This window comes from Ooceraea biroi, chromosome 3 (assembly GCF_003672135.1).
Source record: "Ooceraea biroi isolate clonal line C1 chromosome 3, Obir_v5.4, whole genome shotgun sequence".
In the NCBI taxonomy this organism is placed as follows: domain Eukaryota; kingdom Metazoa; phylum Arthropoda; class Insecta; order Hymenoptera; family Formicidae; genus Ooceraea; species Ooceraea biroi.
The window spans coordinates 9,092,933-9,110,605 of record NC_039508.1 but is presented as its reverse complement, the minus strand read 5'-3'; the positions used below and the strand labels follow the sequence as shown (position 1 = coordinate 9,110,605).

The 17,673-nt window shown below is 37.0% G+C and overlaps 3 protein-coding genes across 3 annotated transcripts; 1 reads left to right on the top strand and 2 right to left on the bottom strand.

The window, feature by feature from the left end:
• Positions 1 to 1,947: 1,947 nt before the first annotated feature.
• LOC113561629 lies at positions 1,948 to 2,833 on the bottom strand. Its single transcript, XM_026968239.1, has one exon. The coding sequence runs from the start codon at positions 2,720 to 2,722 to the stop codon at positions 1,967 to 1,969; it is 756 nt and encodes a 251-aa protein (XP_026824040.1). The 5' UTR covers positions 2,723 to 2,833; the 3' UTR covers positions 1,948 to 1,966.
• Positions 2,834 to 11,774: 8,941 nt separating this feature from the next.
• On the bottom strand, positions 11,775 to 12,726 carry LOC105278085 (THAP domain-containing protein 4-like). The gene is made up of 3 exons (XM_011336903.3): positions 12,467 to 12,726; positions 12,105 to 12,361; positions 11,775 to 12,005 (listed from the first exon to the last, which is right to left on the bottom strand). The coding sequence occupies exons 1-3, from the start codon at positions 12,538 to 12,540 to the stop codon at positions 11,860 to 11,862; spliced, it is 477 nt and encodes a 158-aa protein (XP_011335205.2). The 5' UTR covers positions 12,541 to 12,726; the 3' UTR covers positions 11,775 to 11,859.
• Positions 11,934 to 14,728, top strand: LOC105278095. The gene is made up of 5 exons (XM_011336911.3): positions 11,934 to 11,952; positions 13,471 to 13,554; positions 13,678 to 13,866; positions 13,969 to 14,102; positions 14,210 to 14,728. The coding sequence occupies exons 2-5, from the start codon at positions 13,499 to 13,501 to the stop codon at positions 14,269 to 14,271; spliced, it is 441 nt and encodes a 146-aa protein (XP_011335213.2). The 5' UTR covers positions 11,934 to 11,952; positions 13,471 to 13,498; the 3' UTR covers positions 14,272 to 14,728.
• Positions 14,729 to 17,673: the final 2,945 nt, after the last annotated feature.

Here is a 17,673-nt window from a genome sequence, read left to right as displayed (position 1 = left end):
TGCTATTTATCATTCACGCATTATTAGCCAAGACACTCACGGTTGTTGCACAAGTTCAATTAAATTTTATTTTTCGATACACGATATCAAGCGGGAACCTTACGGGAACCGTAAGGCACGCAGTACATGTGCCCGTCGCGTGATCATTAAACAAATATTTCTTGCAGCAACCCTGAACGTTAGCGCATCATCTACCTTATCACCACGACTGTTGGGTCACCTTGGTCGTGAACACGTGCATTTCGTCACCATGACCTCATGGTCATGGTGACGAAATACACGTGTGTGTGATGATCACGCTCTCGGCCACTTATTAAGGTCCAAAGGTGGCCCTTCAACTTCAGCTATTTGTGTCTTCCTGTTACCTAACTTCGGGCGTTTTCCCTCATCGAATGTTCTAGAAGAATCCCCTCCTACACGATTTTTCCTATCTTATAAAAAGGGCCGAGAAACCGCCCTGGGCCATTCTATAGTTTTCGTTCAAATCGAACAGACGTATTAGTCGCAGTTTTTAATGTCGAGCATCTTGCAAAGTAACAGTCGGGAATCTAAAGTCAGTGCAATCCAGAACAAACCTACTCTCGTTCCACCTTGAATTAGAGGAGATTCGGCACACCGCACTCTTTTTCTCGCTGCAATTTTTCACCGAATCACTCAGCAGTAAGTTTTTATTAATTATATTGTTGGTTTGTTTTTTTTGCGATTGGTTGTCATTGTTTTTTCTTCATTTGCCTTTTCCTCTATTTTTCCTTTTTTTTTATTGCACACGTTCACCTTTTGCCTCATATAGTGGTGCCGTGCGAATTCAACGTCCCGCCTCATCGCCTTGAATTCTCACAACTCAAACCAGAGCCTACCCTTGATGAGGAAGTCGAAGACTTTTTACAAGAAATAGAGGCATTCTTGACAGACACAGACATTTTCCCTCCGCTCTCATCTCCATCATATTCGCCTATCCCATTAGATCAATTAGCTCAAGATTCCCCCGTGCGCAACAATTCACGGTCTCCCTCTTCAATCCCGCTGGAGGACATTGAAATTTTCGCTGACCATCCCAGTCAGAATTTATCCCCTACCGATTTTCCACTCTTTTCACATCTTCCACCTTTTTTTTCTGATGCACCATCAACCCTTTCACCACCATTAACGTACATTGCGGACGCCGAAGAGTCCCAGTCAACTGATAATTAATCTAAATATCAATTTTTGTAATTATATTTGTATAACCTTTCGTTTCAATTATGTATAAATTCCGAGAGTTAAGGGTTTAATTTTCATTTATCAAATCATCATTCGACTGTTTGAATGAATAAAGTCATTTTTAATTTTTCATGTTAATTCAAGCCTAATTTATTTACTCCTTTCCTCCCTCAATTTATCGCACGAGGCCCTATCCCATGTAATAGGGATTCGATTCCCTTACATAAAAAGGGCCAACGAGCAGACTTTTATTGGAACAAGTGTAAGAGTGGCTTCGGCCGTTGACCTTGTTCTAGTTAACTCTGTCGGCTCAACTCGCGTTCATGCGTGAGAGATACATGGTTTGGACGTAACATAATTTTGATTTAACTATATATAATTTTTAAGGGTTGAAGAATAACATTTTTATTTATCAAATGAGTTATTATCTCTTTTGATTATTTTAAATAAAACTTTTTTATGTGCTTACGATAATTATCATTTAATTTATTTACCTTTTCCCCTCCTCAATTAATCGCACGAGGTCCTGTCCCTTGTAATAAGGATTCATTTCCTTTACATAAAAAGGACCAACGAGCAGACCTCCGTTCGGAAGAAGTGTAAGAGTGGCCTTCAGCCGCTGACCTTCCTCCCGATAACTTGGTCGGCTCGACTCGCGTTCTTACGCGAGAGGTACGTGGTTTGGACGTAACACAAGGAATCGTGCAGTCTCTGGACGTAACAATACATATTTTATTATTATTATTATTATCCTATGATGCATATTTTATAACGGTACGCGGTAATGTCCCCACGGTAAGGTGTTTGTAGACTTGGGTACGATGTATCGTTTATCGTCATGCGGACTCAGAGCGATTTTCGTCTCACAAACGGTGTACACGTTATGCAGCTTTGACTGTATACGGGATTGATCTCGAGTCATTTCTATGCGATCTTTCAAACACTGCATGTAATCGTCGAAAGTTATTGTTCGTGCGACTACATTGGTCTTAACACCTTTCGCTTTCTTCGTATCTTTTTTACCGTCTACCTTCAAAGCATACATTTTCGCTCTAAGTCCAACGAATTCGGTCATTATAGCGCCATTGTTCTCGTCTTTCATTAAACCTGGTACTTTTTTGTTCATGAGCGGAATACTATAAATGTTGTCGGGCGCGTAATCACTCGTGTCGAATCTCGGAATGTCGCGTTTCATTTGATCGTACACGTCCTCGCACTCGATATGGTAAATTAAACTATCGGTATCCGTGTACACAACTTTGCATTTATCACGATAAAGAGGTAACATGTACTCTTGGTGAAACTCGTACAAACAGACCTTGGATATATCGAGGATGCACATACCCACGTAGATCGGTTTGTTGAATTTCACCTCGAGCTTACGCATTTCGATCGCGACCAGGTTTTCCGAAAAGACGCTGCGACTGTGAAAATTCGGTTTAGCGATCATTGCCTTCGCACCATACCTTCCGTTCCATTTCATTAACAGCTTAACATCTACGTGATTGCGCACGTTCTCCATGGTTTTTCCAAATACCACGTTTATTCATCAGTTTATATAAATTTTTCTCAAAATCGTTTTTAGCTGCTGCCCTAAATCGCGTATTCAGTTCGATGTATTCGCGGAACCATGGAGATTGTGCAAATTCTAAGACGCGATGAATTTTTATGACGCGAAGACCGTGGCGCGTACACTGTTGCAAGTTGCGGTAATGGATGACATACTGCTTCTTATCGTGTAACGTTGCGAGCAACTTATCCTGCCGATTGCCCGGCGGCTTATCACGCATCGGACAGAACGGTAGGTCAGCGTGCGCGTCATGGAGATGCCGCGGATACTCGAGATCGACTTCGAGTACGTATCCTTTTGGTGAATCGGGAGCGATTACGTTCACGTTGAAATTGGAAATGTCATTGACCCATCGAAAATCGGCATAGGGCAGTGGCTGACACATTGCCCAACCGTATAAATTATTAACATCAAAGTACATTAAATAAGATGATGGTTTCGATGGGTCGTACAACTGCATGTACAGTCATAGGCACAGAGGTTGCGACACTTTTTTTTAACTGAGTTTATGAACACGCAATCAAATTCAGGATGCGAATCACTGTGACGCGTGCCTACTCGATGAACAATCATGAAGTTGTCAAATTTGCGTATACATGTGTAACACAGTTACATGTGCGCGTCACAGTGATTCGCATCCTGAATTTGATTGCGTGTTTATAAACTCAGGTAAAAAAAAAGTGTCGCATCCTCTGTGCCTATGACTGTACTTATTGTTGGCTTGCGCGTACCTGTGCGAACATTGGCTCAGGCCGCCGCGTATACCGCGTTCTATGAACATGACCATATCAATATCGGTAAGGAGTTCGAAATTTATACGAGTATGTTTGAGCATCGCGTCCCATGTAAAACCGGACAAAATGTAATAATACGCGGGATCAAGACCGTAACTGTTGATGCAACTATCGCGGAAATTTTCGAATACATCTGCCAACAACAAGACATCCGTTTTCAAGTATAAATCGCTGTACTCGCCGAGCGTTCGAATGGCGAACCGTTGCCACACGCTAACAGCGTGCGCGTAATCGCTCTCGGATACCGTATTACCGGTTAGCGAACTGTAGAATGATTCTCGCGATGGTAAGCGAGTATCCTCCAACTTTTCGGCGCAATCCACATATTCGTACGGGAAGACACCTTTTCGCGTAAGTAAATCAAAGTCATCGGTAGAGAGGTGCGCAAATTCGGACCGTACGATTCTGAGTTTATCTTTACTGAGAAATGATGACAATTTATCCAAACTACTATTCAGAAATCTTAACGAATCGATGAACCGCAATTGCACGTGGTTTCGGTATTTTTTGTCATCTGACTCATTAACATGTTTTGTAAAGGAAATATATTTTTCTTTATTTATCGGTAATACATCAACATTGCCCTCGAACGCGGTGGCTATTTCTTTAATGATAAAATGTGAGTCATAGCCTGAGAAATTATGAAACACTATCGGAATAGTATAGGAATCTTTGTAATTTAAATTGCAATTCGCGTGCGCGGGACCTCTGTACCGACCGGTGAGATGGCAATGATCGCGAACCCTCGTGTCGTCTGACGCGAACGATTTCTCGCAGATATGACAATGCGTTGCGCTATTATACTTTTCGCGCTCGTCTCGTATTAATTCTACCATGGGGACATTTCTCGATAGAATTGATTTCACGCGATGTGCTAAATCTTTTAATTGTTCAATGAACCATGCTATACAGTCGATATCGCGACGGGATCGGTACCCGGATAACGACGCATCGTAATTGCATCGCACGTAATACCCGATGCTAGATACCTGGTGACGCTGGTACAGCTTCGGGTCGTCCTCCTCCCCCATCTTCTGCAGGATACATTCCAGATCGGCGTACACGACGAACGGTGTTCTCTCCTTCCTGTTGTAGTTGATGAAACTGTTAAGGGATATATAATCGATGTATGTAATCAAAGGATAAATCGATAGATAGGATAATCGATATGGAAGTGCGCATGTGTGAACGATTGAGTATTGAGCTCTTGAAGCCGAGCGACGTGTGCTCCGCCTCTCTCGCTAATCAGGCGCGTTTCTGAGCAGACGTAATTTCGCTTAGCCGTTCTATATACAGGGTGTCCCAGACCTACCGTATCACCGGTTAATGGTAGATTCCTGAGGTGATTCTGAGACGAATGTTCCTCTTACAAAATGTCGAGGGTGACGTAGTTTCGGCGCTACGAAGGGTTGTAGTTATCCTATCCTTGTGTAGAATTTTCCCGCGTTCAGTGACGGTGGGTCGAAGGGGTCTCGCACATCGCTCATACTTCAATTTGAACAGCCGCGAAAAATTAAGATCAAATTGAAGTAGTTTGCCGGCCACGTGCAACTAGTGCAATAGAAACCTCAGGAAGAATAGAGAAGGAAATGGAGCGTGAGAACGAGAGAATCAACAAATTAAAAGGAGAGCAAGAGTGGAACATGTGGAGGTTCCAAATGAAGATTCTTCTGGTATCTGGAGAGGTATGGGAAGTGGTGCAAGGGCACGTGCTCCGGAGCCACCACGAGGAGGAACTCCAGCCGAACAAGCGGATTTTGAGAGGAGGCTGAAGACGTGGTTGAAGGTGGACAGCACAGCGCAGAAACAGATAATACTGAATGTAAGTGAGCAACCAATGTTACATTTAGTCAATTGCGTAACGTCCAAAGAGATGTGGGATAAACTCACGTCAATTTACGAAGGAAAAAATGCTACTAGTGTGCATATGCTGCAAGCGAAATGGTTCGCATTAACGAAGAATCTACAGGATGATATATCCTCTCATATTGCTAAAGTAGAAGACATTAGTCACCGTTTAAGAGCAATGGAAGAAATGATGTCGGATAGCATGATAATTACGAAGATCTTGCTGACTCTACCTCCAAGTTTGAACCATTTCGCATGCGCATGGGAATCCTTAGGCGAGGAACAAAGAACGTTAGCTAATCTGACATCAAGGCTTGCGTTGGAAGAAGCTAGAATAAGTAGCCAGGATAACTCCACGGACAGCGCTCTGGCAGTGAAAGCTCGCCAAGGTAAAAAAGGCAAGGAAAGTGAGAAGACGAAATCAAGACGGAGGCCCGGAGAATGCTACAAATGTGGAAAGAAAGGACACTGGCAGAGAGAGTGTAGAAGCAAGGAGAAGAAGGACGACGCTGAAGACGAAGACCATCGGAAAAAAAAGGGTAAGCGAGGAACGAGCGAGGCGTTAATAGGCGAGGAAAGTGAGAACGGTGCGGAAAAAGAAAGTTGGTATCTAGATTCCGGAGTATCGGCTCACATGACGTCGAACAAGAACTGGCTGATAACTTACGTGGCATTTGAGGAACCGAAAAAATTTAAAATCGGTGACGGTAATTATCTATTTTCATACGGAATCGGCGACGTTCCTATTCGAGCATACACAGGCAAACACTGGGAAGAAAACAAACATCTGTCCAACGTACACTATATACCGAAGGTCAAGTACAATTTCGTGTCGTATGGAGCAGTGACTAACCGAGGCTACACGGTCACAGGAAATAATAAACAGTGTACTGTGTACTCAGGCAAACGCACCGTAATGATCGGAGAAAAGGAAGGCAATCTCTACAAATTGAAAATAGAACGAGTGCCAACGGAAGAAGCTCTATTGGTAGAAAAAGGTCGAGGAAAGAATTCCTTACAAGTATGGCATGAACGACTAGCACACTTAAACGTAAAAGACGTCAAACGGGTACTGAGTCACAAAGGAATAGAAGCGACAGAACCAGTAAATGATTTTTTATGTGAAGCGTGTGTTGCAGGAAAAATGCATAAATTGAAGTTTCCGACAAGCAAGAGCAGCGCAAAGAAGGTTGGAGAGTTGGTCCATGCAGACTTATGCGGCCCTATGGAGGAAACATCGATCGGTAACTCCAGGTACTTCCTTCTATTTAAAGATGATTTCTCCAAGTACAGAAAAGTATGCTTTCTTAAGTGTAAATCTGAAATTCCGGAATTATTTAAAAAATTCAGAGTAAGCATGGAAAACGAAACTGGAGAGAAGCTGCGAACGTTAAGAACCGATAACGGACTAGAATTCGTAAACCGAAAACTGAAGGAGGAGACTGACAGGCTAGGAATTCGGCACGAACGAACGGTAGCATATACGCCAGAGCAGAACGGTCGAGCTGAGAGGGAGAACAGGACACTCGTAGAAGCGGCCAGATCGATGATGCAGGCGAAAGGGTTACCCAAGAAACTATGGGCAGAAGCTGTCAACACAGCAGCATATGTGCTGAATCGCGCTAGCAAAACAGAACTGGACAATAAAACACCATACGAGCACTGGCATGGTAAACCGACGAGCATAAGACACCTTAAGATATTTGGAACCAAGGCGTATGTACATATTCCGAAACAACGACGCTTAAAATGGGACGCGAAGGCCACGAAAGGAATACTTGTAGGATACGGAGAAGAAATAAAAGGGTACAGAATCTGGTATCCCAGCAAGAGTAAAATAAATACACAACGAGATGTCATATTTGAAGAAGAGCTTGGAAAAATCGAAGACAAAAGAGGAGAAGAAGAGAAGGATAAAAAAACTTGGATTGATGTGTATGGAACAATTCAAGAGCAAACAGTAGAGACTGAAAATGAAGAAAATATAGAAGAAGAGGAAGAAGAGGAAGAAAGAGAGACAAACTCTGAACTCGAAAGAACCAGCGAAGATCAAAAGGAAATAATAGTCTCTGATACCTCGGAAGAAGAAGAAAACGATACTCCGAGGCCAAGAATTGAACAAATTCCTGAAGAACGAGTTCTGCGAGACAGATCGAGTCTGAAACCTCCCGAGAGATATCTCAACTTAGTAGACTTCTCTAATAATTATTTGTATGTTGCAAAGGGAGATGAACCGTTAATTTACAGGGAAGCAGTTCAAGGACCAGAGGCAAAAATGTGGAAAAGGGCCATGAAGGAGGAAATGGAAGCCCACCGAAAAAATAAGACCTGGGAGCTGGTCACACGTCCGTCCGGGGCACGAGTACTGGCTAACAGATGGATCTTTAAAATTAAAACCAAGGCTGATGGCACCATGGAGCGCTACAAGGCAAGGATTGTGACAAAAGGCTACCAACAACGAAAAGGAGTGGATTTTCACGAGACGTTCAGCCCGGTAGCAAAATACAACACCATTCGAGCAGTATTGGCAATGACGGCAGCGGAAAATCTGAAACTGAAGCAATTCGATGTCAAGACCGCTTTCCTGAACGGCGAACTGGACAAGGAACTGTACATAGAGCAGCCAGAAGGTCATGATGACGGATCGGGACGTGTGTGTAAGCTAAACAAAAGTCTGTACGGGTTAAAACAAGCGCCGCGTTGTTGGAACGTAAAATTTACAAATTGTCTGAAAAAGATTGGTATTGTAGCAACTAAAGTCGATCCGTGTGCATTTATAAGTGTTAAAGCCAAAGATAAAACATATATAATAATTTATGTGGATGACGGAATAATTGTATCAGATAGTGAAGCGAGAATCTGTGAAATACTCGGGGTATTAGATCGAGAATTTGAAATTAAAGTACTTAATGTAAATTTATTTTTGGGAATAGAAATGCAAAGGGACAAAGATGGTAATATTTCACTAAAAAGTACAAAATATATTAATCACATCGTAAAGAAATTTAATATGATAGAAGCTAATAACGTAGCGGTACCTGCGGATAATAATCAAAATATCTCCATGTTTAAACGAGATGGTGATAATGTAGTGAATGTACCGTATAGAGAAGCGATCGGTAGTTTATTGTTTTTAGTACAGACTACGCGCCCTGACATTGCGTTCGCGGTAATAACGGCAAGTCAGTTTGTTGAAAGTCCTTGTAAAGCTCACTGGAATGCCGTAAAAAGAATTATTAAATATGTTAAAGGAACGATTAATTACCCATACAGCACAGAAGCTTGCACCAACATTGCAGCAACGTTGCAACGTTGCAAATTGCAATGCAACAGTACAAAGACATTGCAGAGATATATATCCGCAAAATACCAGTACACTTGTAGCAACATGACATTAATATTTCGGAAACATTGCACAATCAAAATTTGTAATTAATTAATATTAATAATTCATTTTATTAAAACATTGGAGTCTTCCTATCCTAACGAGATTTGTCCAAATCTATTCGACCAATGATGTGTGATGACCAGAATCTGAGCTCGGTAATATATATGTGCATGCGGTGTTTGTCTCTTTCGACTATCTAAAGAACATGTTGGTTGTACGACGCGAGCATCATTCTAAAAGAAAGTAGTTACGTAAAAGAAAAAGGTAAGTACTTTTTTATAATATTATGTCTAATTATAGCGCTTGTGTGCTATTAATCTTATATTTATTAATTATAATAGAGAATTATAATTAATAGATACATTAATTATAATAGAGAATTACTCTATTTGCCTATCTCACGGTTTATATCACTATAACCTCAAAATTATGGAAATTCATTAGAAAACTGCATATTAATAGTTATAATATTTTTAATAACTTTTTCTGTTATAGAAGCTGTTCGTGAAATACACAATCATGCCACTGATGCAGAAATTGCTGAATGCATTTCCAAGTGGCTTGCTCAAGCTCCGGTTAGGATTGAGAGATCAAAGTATGTCATTTTACATATAATTCTATACATACTTGCAGTATGTATATTTTTATGTAATTTTATGCTAATATATGAATTTTAATTCCTATTTTATTTTTACAAGCACCATACAAACAAAAACGAAGAAGATTCAATTATTTAATTAAAGGAAAAATATTTTAACATAATTAAAGGAAAAATAATATCTCAAGAAGAGGATTTTTAAGTTTTTTTTTATAAAGAACAGTTACTTTTTTATAACAAAAATAGAGAAAATGTTTATTTCATTTTTTATTATTATTGTTATATTACATATAATTGTCTATTTATGTTAATAAATAAAAATATTGAAGTTATATAAATAAAAATATTTAAAGTATATAATAATGAATAATTATAATTATTGCAAATTCATTACATTGCAATATTTTATGACGTTTCGTTGCAATGTTCCGAAAAGCGGACATTTTCACATTTCTGCAATCCCATAGCAATGCTGCAGAAACATTTCGCAGTGAATTTGCAATGTTGCTACGTTGCGGTGGAAGATTCCTGCAATATATATGTAATCTTTTCGTGCTGTATGGGTATGGATTAGATATAAAAGTGGTAAAGTTGGCGAAAAATAATTGCGTTTAGCGACGCGGACTTTGCAGGTGATACACAGACAAGGCGATCAATGAGCGGGTATATGGTTAAGTTAGGAAACTCTCCAGTAATATGGGGATCAAAAAAACAGAGAACGATAGCTCTCTCGACGACCGAAGCGGAGTTTGTGGCAGCGTGCGAAGCAACCAAAGAAATAATTTGGATAAAAAGATTAGTATCAGAATTGACGTATAATAAAATTGATATACCAGAGTTGCGGATCGATAATCAAAGTACAATTCGACTAATTAAAAATCCTGATGTGCATCAACGAAGTAAACATATTGATATAAAGTTTTATTTTATTAGAGAGAAATATAAAAACAAGGAAATTGATTTAAAATATGTCAGTTCTGATACTGATACTAAGAAGCAGATATCTTTACTAAACCTTTAGGGAAGCTAAGATTCCAAGCGATGAGGGACCTAATCGGCGTACAGGAAATAATATAAAATACATAGATTATAAGAGGAAGTGTTAAGGGATATATAATCGATGTATGTAATCGAAGGATAAATCGATAGATAGGATAATCGATATGGAAGTACGCATGTGTGAACGATCGAGTATTGAGCTCTTGAAGCCGAGCGACGTGTGCTCCGCCCACAGACATCTATATATACACTAGACTGCTACTCCGGCAAAATACATGGCTCTGAAAAGTATGTACAGAATTCTTGCGCATGCGTGGCGCAAGGGGGACACCAGTAAATGTATATGTATATGCGTGTGCCTCTGTTATAACCTTATATCCGATCACAGATACATACACACACATATATATAGATAGATATATGTGTATATATAGATGCTGTGCGTCCGATACGAATAGGTTGACGATGCATGCTGTGAGAGACAAATTTAAAACAAAAAATATGCCGGGATATACATACCACAAACACCTATATAAATCTATGTATGCATCAGTACACATAATTTATTCCATACATTCGAATAAAAATATTTGTAAATAATATGTAATGGTTTTTATTCTTTTTCGATTATTGTTATTTCTTTGGTTCTTTCTTCTGTTTTGAAAGCTATAACAAACAAATTCATATTTAAAAACAATAATATATTAGAATAATAATATATTAAAAATCATGTATTAAAAATAATATATACAGGGTGTTTCCTAAGTAAGTAGACAAACTTAAGGAGGATATTCCTTGGCTTATTTTAAGAAGAAAAGGTCATATAAACATATGTCCTAAACTGCTTTGTTTTCCAAAAAAAAGTATCTGTCATTGTAAATACGTCTTGCTTGACAAGCGTTTCCATTAGCAAGACCGTATACGAAATGCATATCTGCCATTTCGGCGTTTGTGTAATTTACCATAATTAATAAAATTACTAAACTTAATAGGAACTAATAAAGTTTGCGTCAAAGATAACGTGATAGCAGTGATGCTGGATAGCGTGCTTTTGCAGTACGAGTCAACAGCGATGGGGATGGAGTGGGAATGGTCTCGCGGCGGCCGCGCGGCGCAGTCTGAAACGAGTGTTCACTTGCGGCGCCGCGAGACCATCCCCACTCCATCCCCATCGCTGTTGACTCGTACTGCAAAAGCACGCTATCCGAAAAGTGAACGAAAACAGTGATGTACTTTTTTTGGAAAACAAAGCAGTTTAGGACATATGTTTATATGACCTTTTCTTCTTAAAATATGCCAAGGAATATCCTCCTTAAGTTTGTCTACTTACTTAGGAAACACCCTGTATATATATTACATGTATATATTAATAATATATTATGTAAAATTATTAAATTATTAAACAGATTATCATTCTTAATAATGATTCACTAATAATATTTGATTGATTAGTGATTATTATCTAATACGAAACAATTCTAGTAATTGTAATATTTTGTTTTATTTTCAGGTTTCGAATGTAGGATTCTACAGACGCTGTACGAGGAGCTAAAAGGTCAGTTGTCCGATGAGTCGCCTCTTCTTCGAAAATATCGTTATTTTGATCATCTGTAACAAACGTTTTATTTATATTGTTTAACATTACACGCATACATATAGTATTAATCCACAGTACAAGGTAAATTAAATTGAAAAGGTTATACACACCTTTTGATATTGATGCGTCTTGATCATTAGCATTTGCAGTATTTTGTTGTAATAATTGTAATATACTTGCACATACATTTTGTGTTGGTATTGCATCCGGTTTTAAATATCGTTTCTGTGGATTGCTGTTTATATTATAATAATCGTTATGTGTAAAATGCACACTGCTTATTCGAGCATCTGAATATGGAATCCAATTATCTCGTCCTGTTGCCGCAATCCAATAGTTTATGATGTTTGTATTTTTAAATGGAAATCTAAAATTAGATTAGAATACAGAATAGAAAAGGAAAGGAATCACGACCATTGTTTGATGTTTCGAGGTTACTTCTGTATAATAAAGCTAACTTGATTACACTTACCTATGATATATTATGTCTAAGTTTTTTTTCCGCTTCATATTTTTAAAATGTATAATGCAGCAACACACCGGCATTGTAAATATTTGTTATATTTAATATTTCACTTTAATATCTCGACACGTGTATCACATCGATCACGGATTGCATCGGCCATATTACATATATCACCACGTGATCACGTCACATGACCATTTGTCCCCCTTACGTCACGCTATGTAGTACATAACGGGTGGAGACAACTTTTATGCACGATATATAAAGAAGTTAGCAGTCTAGTGTATATATAGATGTCTGTGGCTCCGCCTCTCTCGCTAATCAGGGAGTCTATTACGTATCTCTTCACAGAGTGAAAATGTGAAAAATGAGCAAATTTACTAGAATATTTATAATTTGATTGGTCAACACCTAGTGAATTTGCTCACTTTCGCATTTTCACTCCGTGAAGAGATACGTAATAGACCCCCAGGCGCGTTTCGGACATAGAACTTATAGATATGGAAGGGGAAAAGTAGAGTCCTAAATAATCAGAGAAGCGCAATCGTTACCCCCTCCATGCTTCCCACGGTCGCCATGTTGGGCCCGCAGCTGTCTATTTGTATACAACGTAGCCTATGTATCTGGTCCATTTGGTTATTCTTAATAGAAATATGTTTCAAAAATGTCTCAGGGATATCTAAAATATTTTTTTTAGAAAATAACATTATAAATATATTATAAATATATTTTTTTCTCACTTATAGTACACAGATTGCAGTTAGTTTCCCAACAGAATGTATTACGGGCTCAACATGGCGGTCAGCCAATCAGCAAGTGAGACGCCGATTGTGCTTCTCTGATTATTTAGGACTCTAGGGAAAAGGACCCGCACAACTGTGTCCAAGAAGTGAGATAGAAAACTATAGTCCTGTCTCGTTTCATTACTTTTCCTCGCAATGCGCATGAGCGGCTGAAGCGAGAGTGTGAAATTGTATTTGTATTGTTTATGTGTCAGTTTGTGATTATAGGTTGTGTACTATTGTCAGAGAAGAAGAAATGGGAGTTTATTGTGTGCTGTGCGGCAATCGGAACAAAATCGTTTCATATCACCGGTAAAGAAATTAAAAATTATTTTTATATAGGTTATGTATATGTTTCAGAATACATACGTTTATTTACTGTGAAATTTAATTGGTTTGGCATTAAAAATTAAAATACTCATATGTGCTTTACAGGTTTCCGAAAGATAGGCATAGTAGAGAAAAATGGTTATCTTTCTGTGGAATCAGAGAGAAGGATCTCAATACCGCTACCTTCCTATGTTCTAATCATTTTAAGGAAGAGGATTTAACAAAGAGAATAAATTGTGTTATTGTAAATCCTGGAGCAATACCATTCATCAAGACACAAAAAAGAAAGAAAAGGTACTATTTAATAAAAATAATGTGGTAATTTTTTGTGTGTCTGACTTTGTGATTCTTGAGGGTGTCACGAATGTACAATTATAAAATAAAAATATATTGCAGATCAAATACAACAGATGACAAATATCAGCCACTAATGAAAAAACACAATTGGGATGAAATGTCCATTGTGGAAGCTAGTACATCCTCTGATAATTCTCAGACAGCAGCTAATACTGTATCTATATTGATCGAAGGTAATAATTATTTTATGTTTATATCTTTGAAATAATTTATATAATTATAAATAATAAATAATAAAGTTACACATTGTAGCAATATTAATAATTATATACTTCTTCAGTGAACTGTCAAACATCTCCAAGAACAACACCTACCTGTTCTCGAACCTCGATACGTTGGTGACATTCGAACGCCACATTTAGCTACACCTCGACGAGCAAAACGAGCTATAGCTCTGACACGACGAGTTATCAGTCAACATACGAGGACCATTAAATCATTGCAGCAGTCACGAAACAGATTACGTGCGCGCATAAAAAGCATAAAAGACTTATTAACCGAGTTGAATCGAAAGAATTTAATTTCTGAAAGTGCTTTTGACAATTTGATGGTAAGTTTGCGTTGCAAATATACTGATGACTGCAATTGTAAATGAAATATAATTGTAATTGTTACGAATTTGTAATATAACATCAATTGTAAATAATTTATGGAATTCACACGTAAGTGCAATTTTATATAATAGATTAGAATAGATAATCGATCATTCATACGTATTTTACATATAGATTATTCATATGTAATTGTACATAATATTATATTTTATATCGTATTAATCTCATTTGTGCTTTAATGTTTTATTTTATGTTTTTATTGTTTAATGTTCTATTTATTTATGTAATAGACAATACAACTATTCTATTATAATAAAAAACAATACATATATTTCATTTATTACACATTTATGGTAAAAATTAAAACATTCGTATCTCTTCATTCTTAATATGTATGTTCCTTCCAAAGATAATATATAATAAAGTGCTTACATACACTATACATATCATACAACTGTTTTATATACATTGGCTGCGTTCAGCAGAAAAAGCAGATCAGTAAGCGCTCAGTGATTCTTTAATATAATTGGTTCTTGCCTTTAGATCTTCGCTGGATCTAAGTGCAGAAACCAATCATAATGAAGAATCACTGAGCGCTCACTGATCTGCTTTTTCTGCTGAATGCAGCCATTGCTACACGACAGGTTATGAGCAACGTCAACGATTTAGCGCGTGCGCATAGCGAACCAAAGTCATGTTCTATCTATCCTTGTCGCACAGATGTTAGACACAGTTTCAGCCTACGGAAAGTATATGCTATTCCCCTTCCATATGTATAAGTTCTATGGTTTCGGAGCAGACGTAGTTTCGCTTAGCCGTTCTATGTATAATCACAGACATCTATACTATAACTAGACCGCTAACTTGCGTCAAATACATGGCCGCAAAATCTATGTACTACATACTCGCGCATACGTAACGCTGGTAGAAAAAGTAATATGGCGGATAGTATATACATGTGGCCACGGTGAAGTTGCGCTTAGCGATTTACATAATTCTGTGCTTTATTACGTGTTATTTTTATACAATTGATATTCACGCGAGAAAAGTCTTTATTTATGGTTCTGCTATAGCTGCTATGTCAGTTTTGGATGTGGCTGAAGATTTATGCAAAGAAAATAAATCATATAAATACATATTAACCTACAAATTTTGACAGGACCATGTTGAACTATTCTTTTCCAAAATAAGAAGTCGCCACGGCCATAATAATAATTTTAATGCGTTTCAGTTTAGAAATGCTATGCGACAATTATTACTTCGCAACGATATTAGACATTCTACAAATGCTAACTGCATTAACTTCGATACAGATGTATCAAGTTCTATATTTCCATTTCTTAATTTATTTAATAGATTCAATGTGTATAAATATTTTATTATAATCATCTACATATATATACAGTATTATATATTACATGTAAATATTATTATATATGCATATCTAAGATTAAAAAGATATATAATAATATAAATATCCTTATATCATTAATTTTTACTTTTGTAATAAAATAAATATAAATATATAGATATTTATATTTATAATAAATACGTTATATATCTTTTTAATCATCTCGTTCTAATCATATCACTTTTTCAATATAAAATTTGAATGTAGATTATATATAATATAAATATAAATATAAATATATATATATATATTGAAAAAGTGATATGATTAGAACGAGATGATTAAAAAGATATATAACGTATTTATTATAAATATAAATATCTATATATTTATATTTATTTTATTACAAAAGTAAAAATTAATGATATAAGGATATTTATATTATTATATATCTTTTTAATCTTAGATATGCATATATAATAATATTTACATGTAATATATAATACTGTATATATATGTAGATGATTATAATAAAATATTTATACACATTGAATCTATTAAATAAATTAAGAAATGGAAATATAGAACTTGATACATCTGTATCGAAGTTAATGCAGTTAGCATTTGTAGAATGTCTAATATCGTTGCGAAGTAATAATTGTCGCATAGCATTTCTAAACTGAAACGCATTAAAATTATTATTATGGCCGTGGCGACTTCTTATTTTGGAAAAGAATAGTTCAACATGGTCCTGTCAAAATTTGTAGGTTAATATGTATTTATATGATTTATTTTCTTTGCATAAATCTTCAGCCACATCCAAAACTGACATAGCAGCTATAGCAGAACCATAAATAAAGACTTTTCTCGCGTGAATATCAATTGTATAAAAATAACACGTAATAAAGCACAGAATTATGTAAATCGCTAAGCGCAACTTCACCGTGGCCACATGTATATACTATCCGCCATATTACTTTTTCTACCAGCGTTACGTATGCGCGAGTATGTAGTACATAGATTTTGCGGCCATGTATTTGACGCAAGTTAGCGGTCTAGTTATAGTATAGATGTCTGTGGTCTGGACAATGTTCTAGTTTTTGCAGGAAAGAATATGGCGCGACCAATCGTTAATGTCAAAACACCATATACCTTTTGTTTACGGACGCCATATTATTTCCAACTAGAACATTGTCCAGACTCCTATTTCTAGGGACTTAGCGTTTTCGACTGGACCAGGATTAATCGCTCTCAGAGCGATAAATGACGTCACGAGTTCTGGAGTACTATTACGTATCTCTTCACGGAGTGAAAATGTGAAAAATGAGCAAATTTACTAGAATATTTATAATTTAATTGGTCAACACCTAGTGAATTTGTTCACTTTTCGCATTTTTACTCCGTGAAGAGATACGTAATAGACCCCCTGTTTTAGGTTACTAGACAAACCAAAACTCGACCCATACAATTGCGAATTGACCAATCAGTGCCAAGCAGCTTTGTAAGGTTAGAATTGTAATAATTGTAATAATAATAGAATTGTAATTGTATGTAGAAATGTAAGGAACACATTTTCGATCGAATATATGTTCCTAGTAACTTTAGGTTAATCGCTCGGGGAGCGCTAAAACCCATGTCAGTTCTAGAGAACCTCAAGTAAGAGTATGGACATCGTGGATTCGCACCTGATTGGTGGGATCGAAAATGGCAGATTTGAGGTTTATCAATTAAGGGACTCTACTAAATAAAATACATCTTTGTTAGAAAAAGAAATTGCACCTAACATTAATTGTAAAAATAACAATATCTTTATAAAATAAATATTCCTGGTGGAAAAAT

Bases quoted from the DNA above. Each gene is read 5' to 3' on its own strand.
- LOC113561629 (XM_026968239.1), bottom strand. From the start codon at position 2,722: ATGGAGAACGTGCGCAATCACGTAGATGTTAAGCTGTTAATGAAATGG.
- LOC105278085 (XM_011336903.3), bottom strand. From the start codon at position 12,540: ATGCCGGTGTGTTGCTGCATTATACATTTTAAAAATATGAAGCGGAAA. The intron at 12,362-12,466 runs GTAAGTGTAATC...ATCTAATTTTAG, and splicing joins TTAGACATAATATATCATAG to ATTTCCATTTAAAAATACAA. The intron at 12,006-12,104 runs GTGTGTATAACC...CGTTTGTTACAG, and splicing joins AGACGCATCAATATCAAAAG to ATGATCAAAATAACGATATT.
- LOC105278095 (XM_011336911.3), top strand. From the start codon at position 13,499: ATGGGAGTTTATTGTGTGCTGTGCGGCAATCGGAACAAAATCGTTTCA. The intron at 13,555-13,677 runs GTAAAGAAATTA...TGTGCTTTACAG, and splicing joins AAAATCGTTTCATATCACCG to GTTTCCGAAAGATAGGCATA. The intron at 13,867-13,968 runs GTACTATTTAAT...AATATATTGCAG, and splicing joins ACACAAAAAAGAAAGAAAAG to ATCAAATACAACAGATGACA.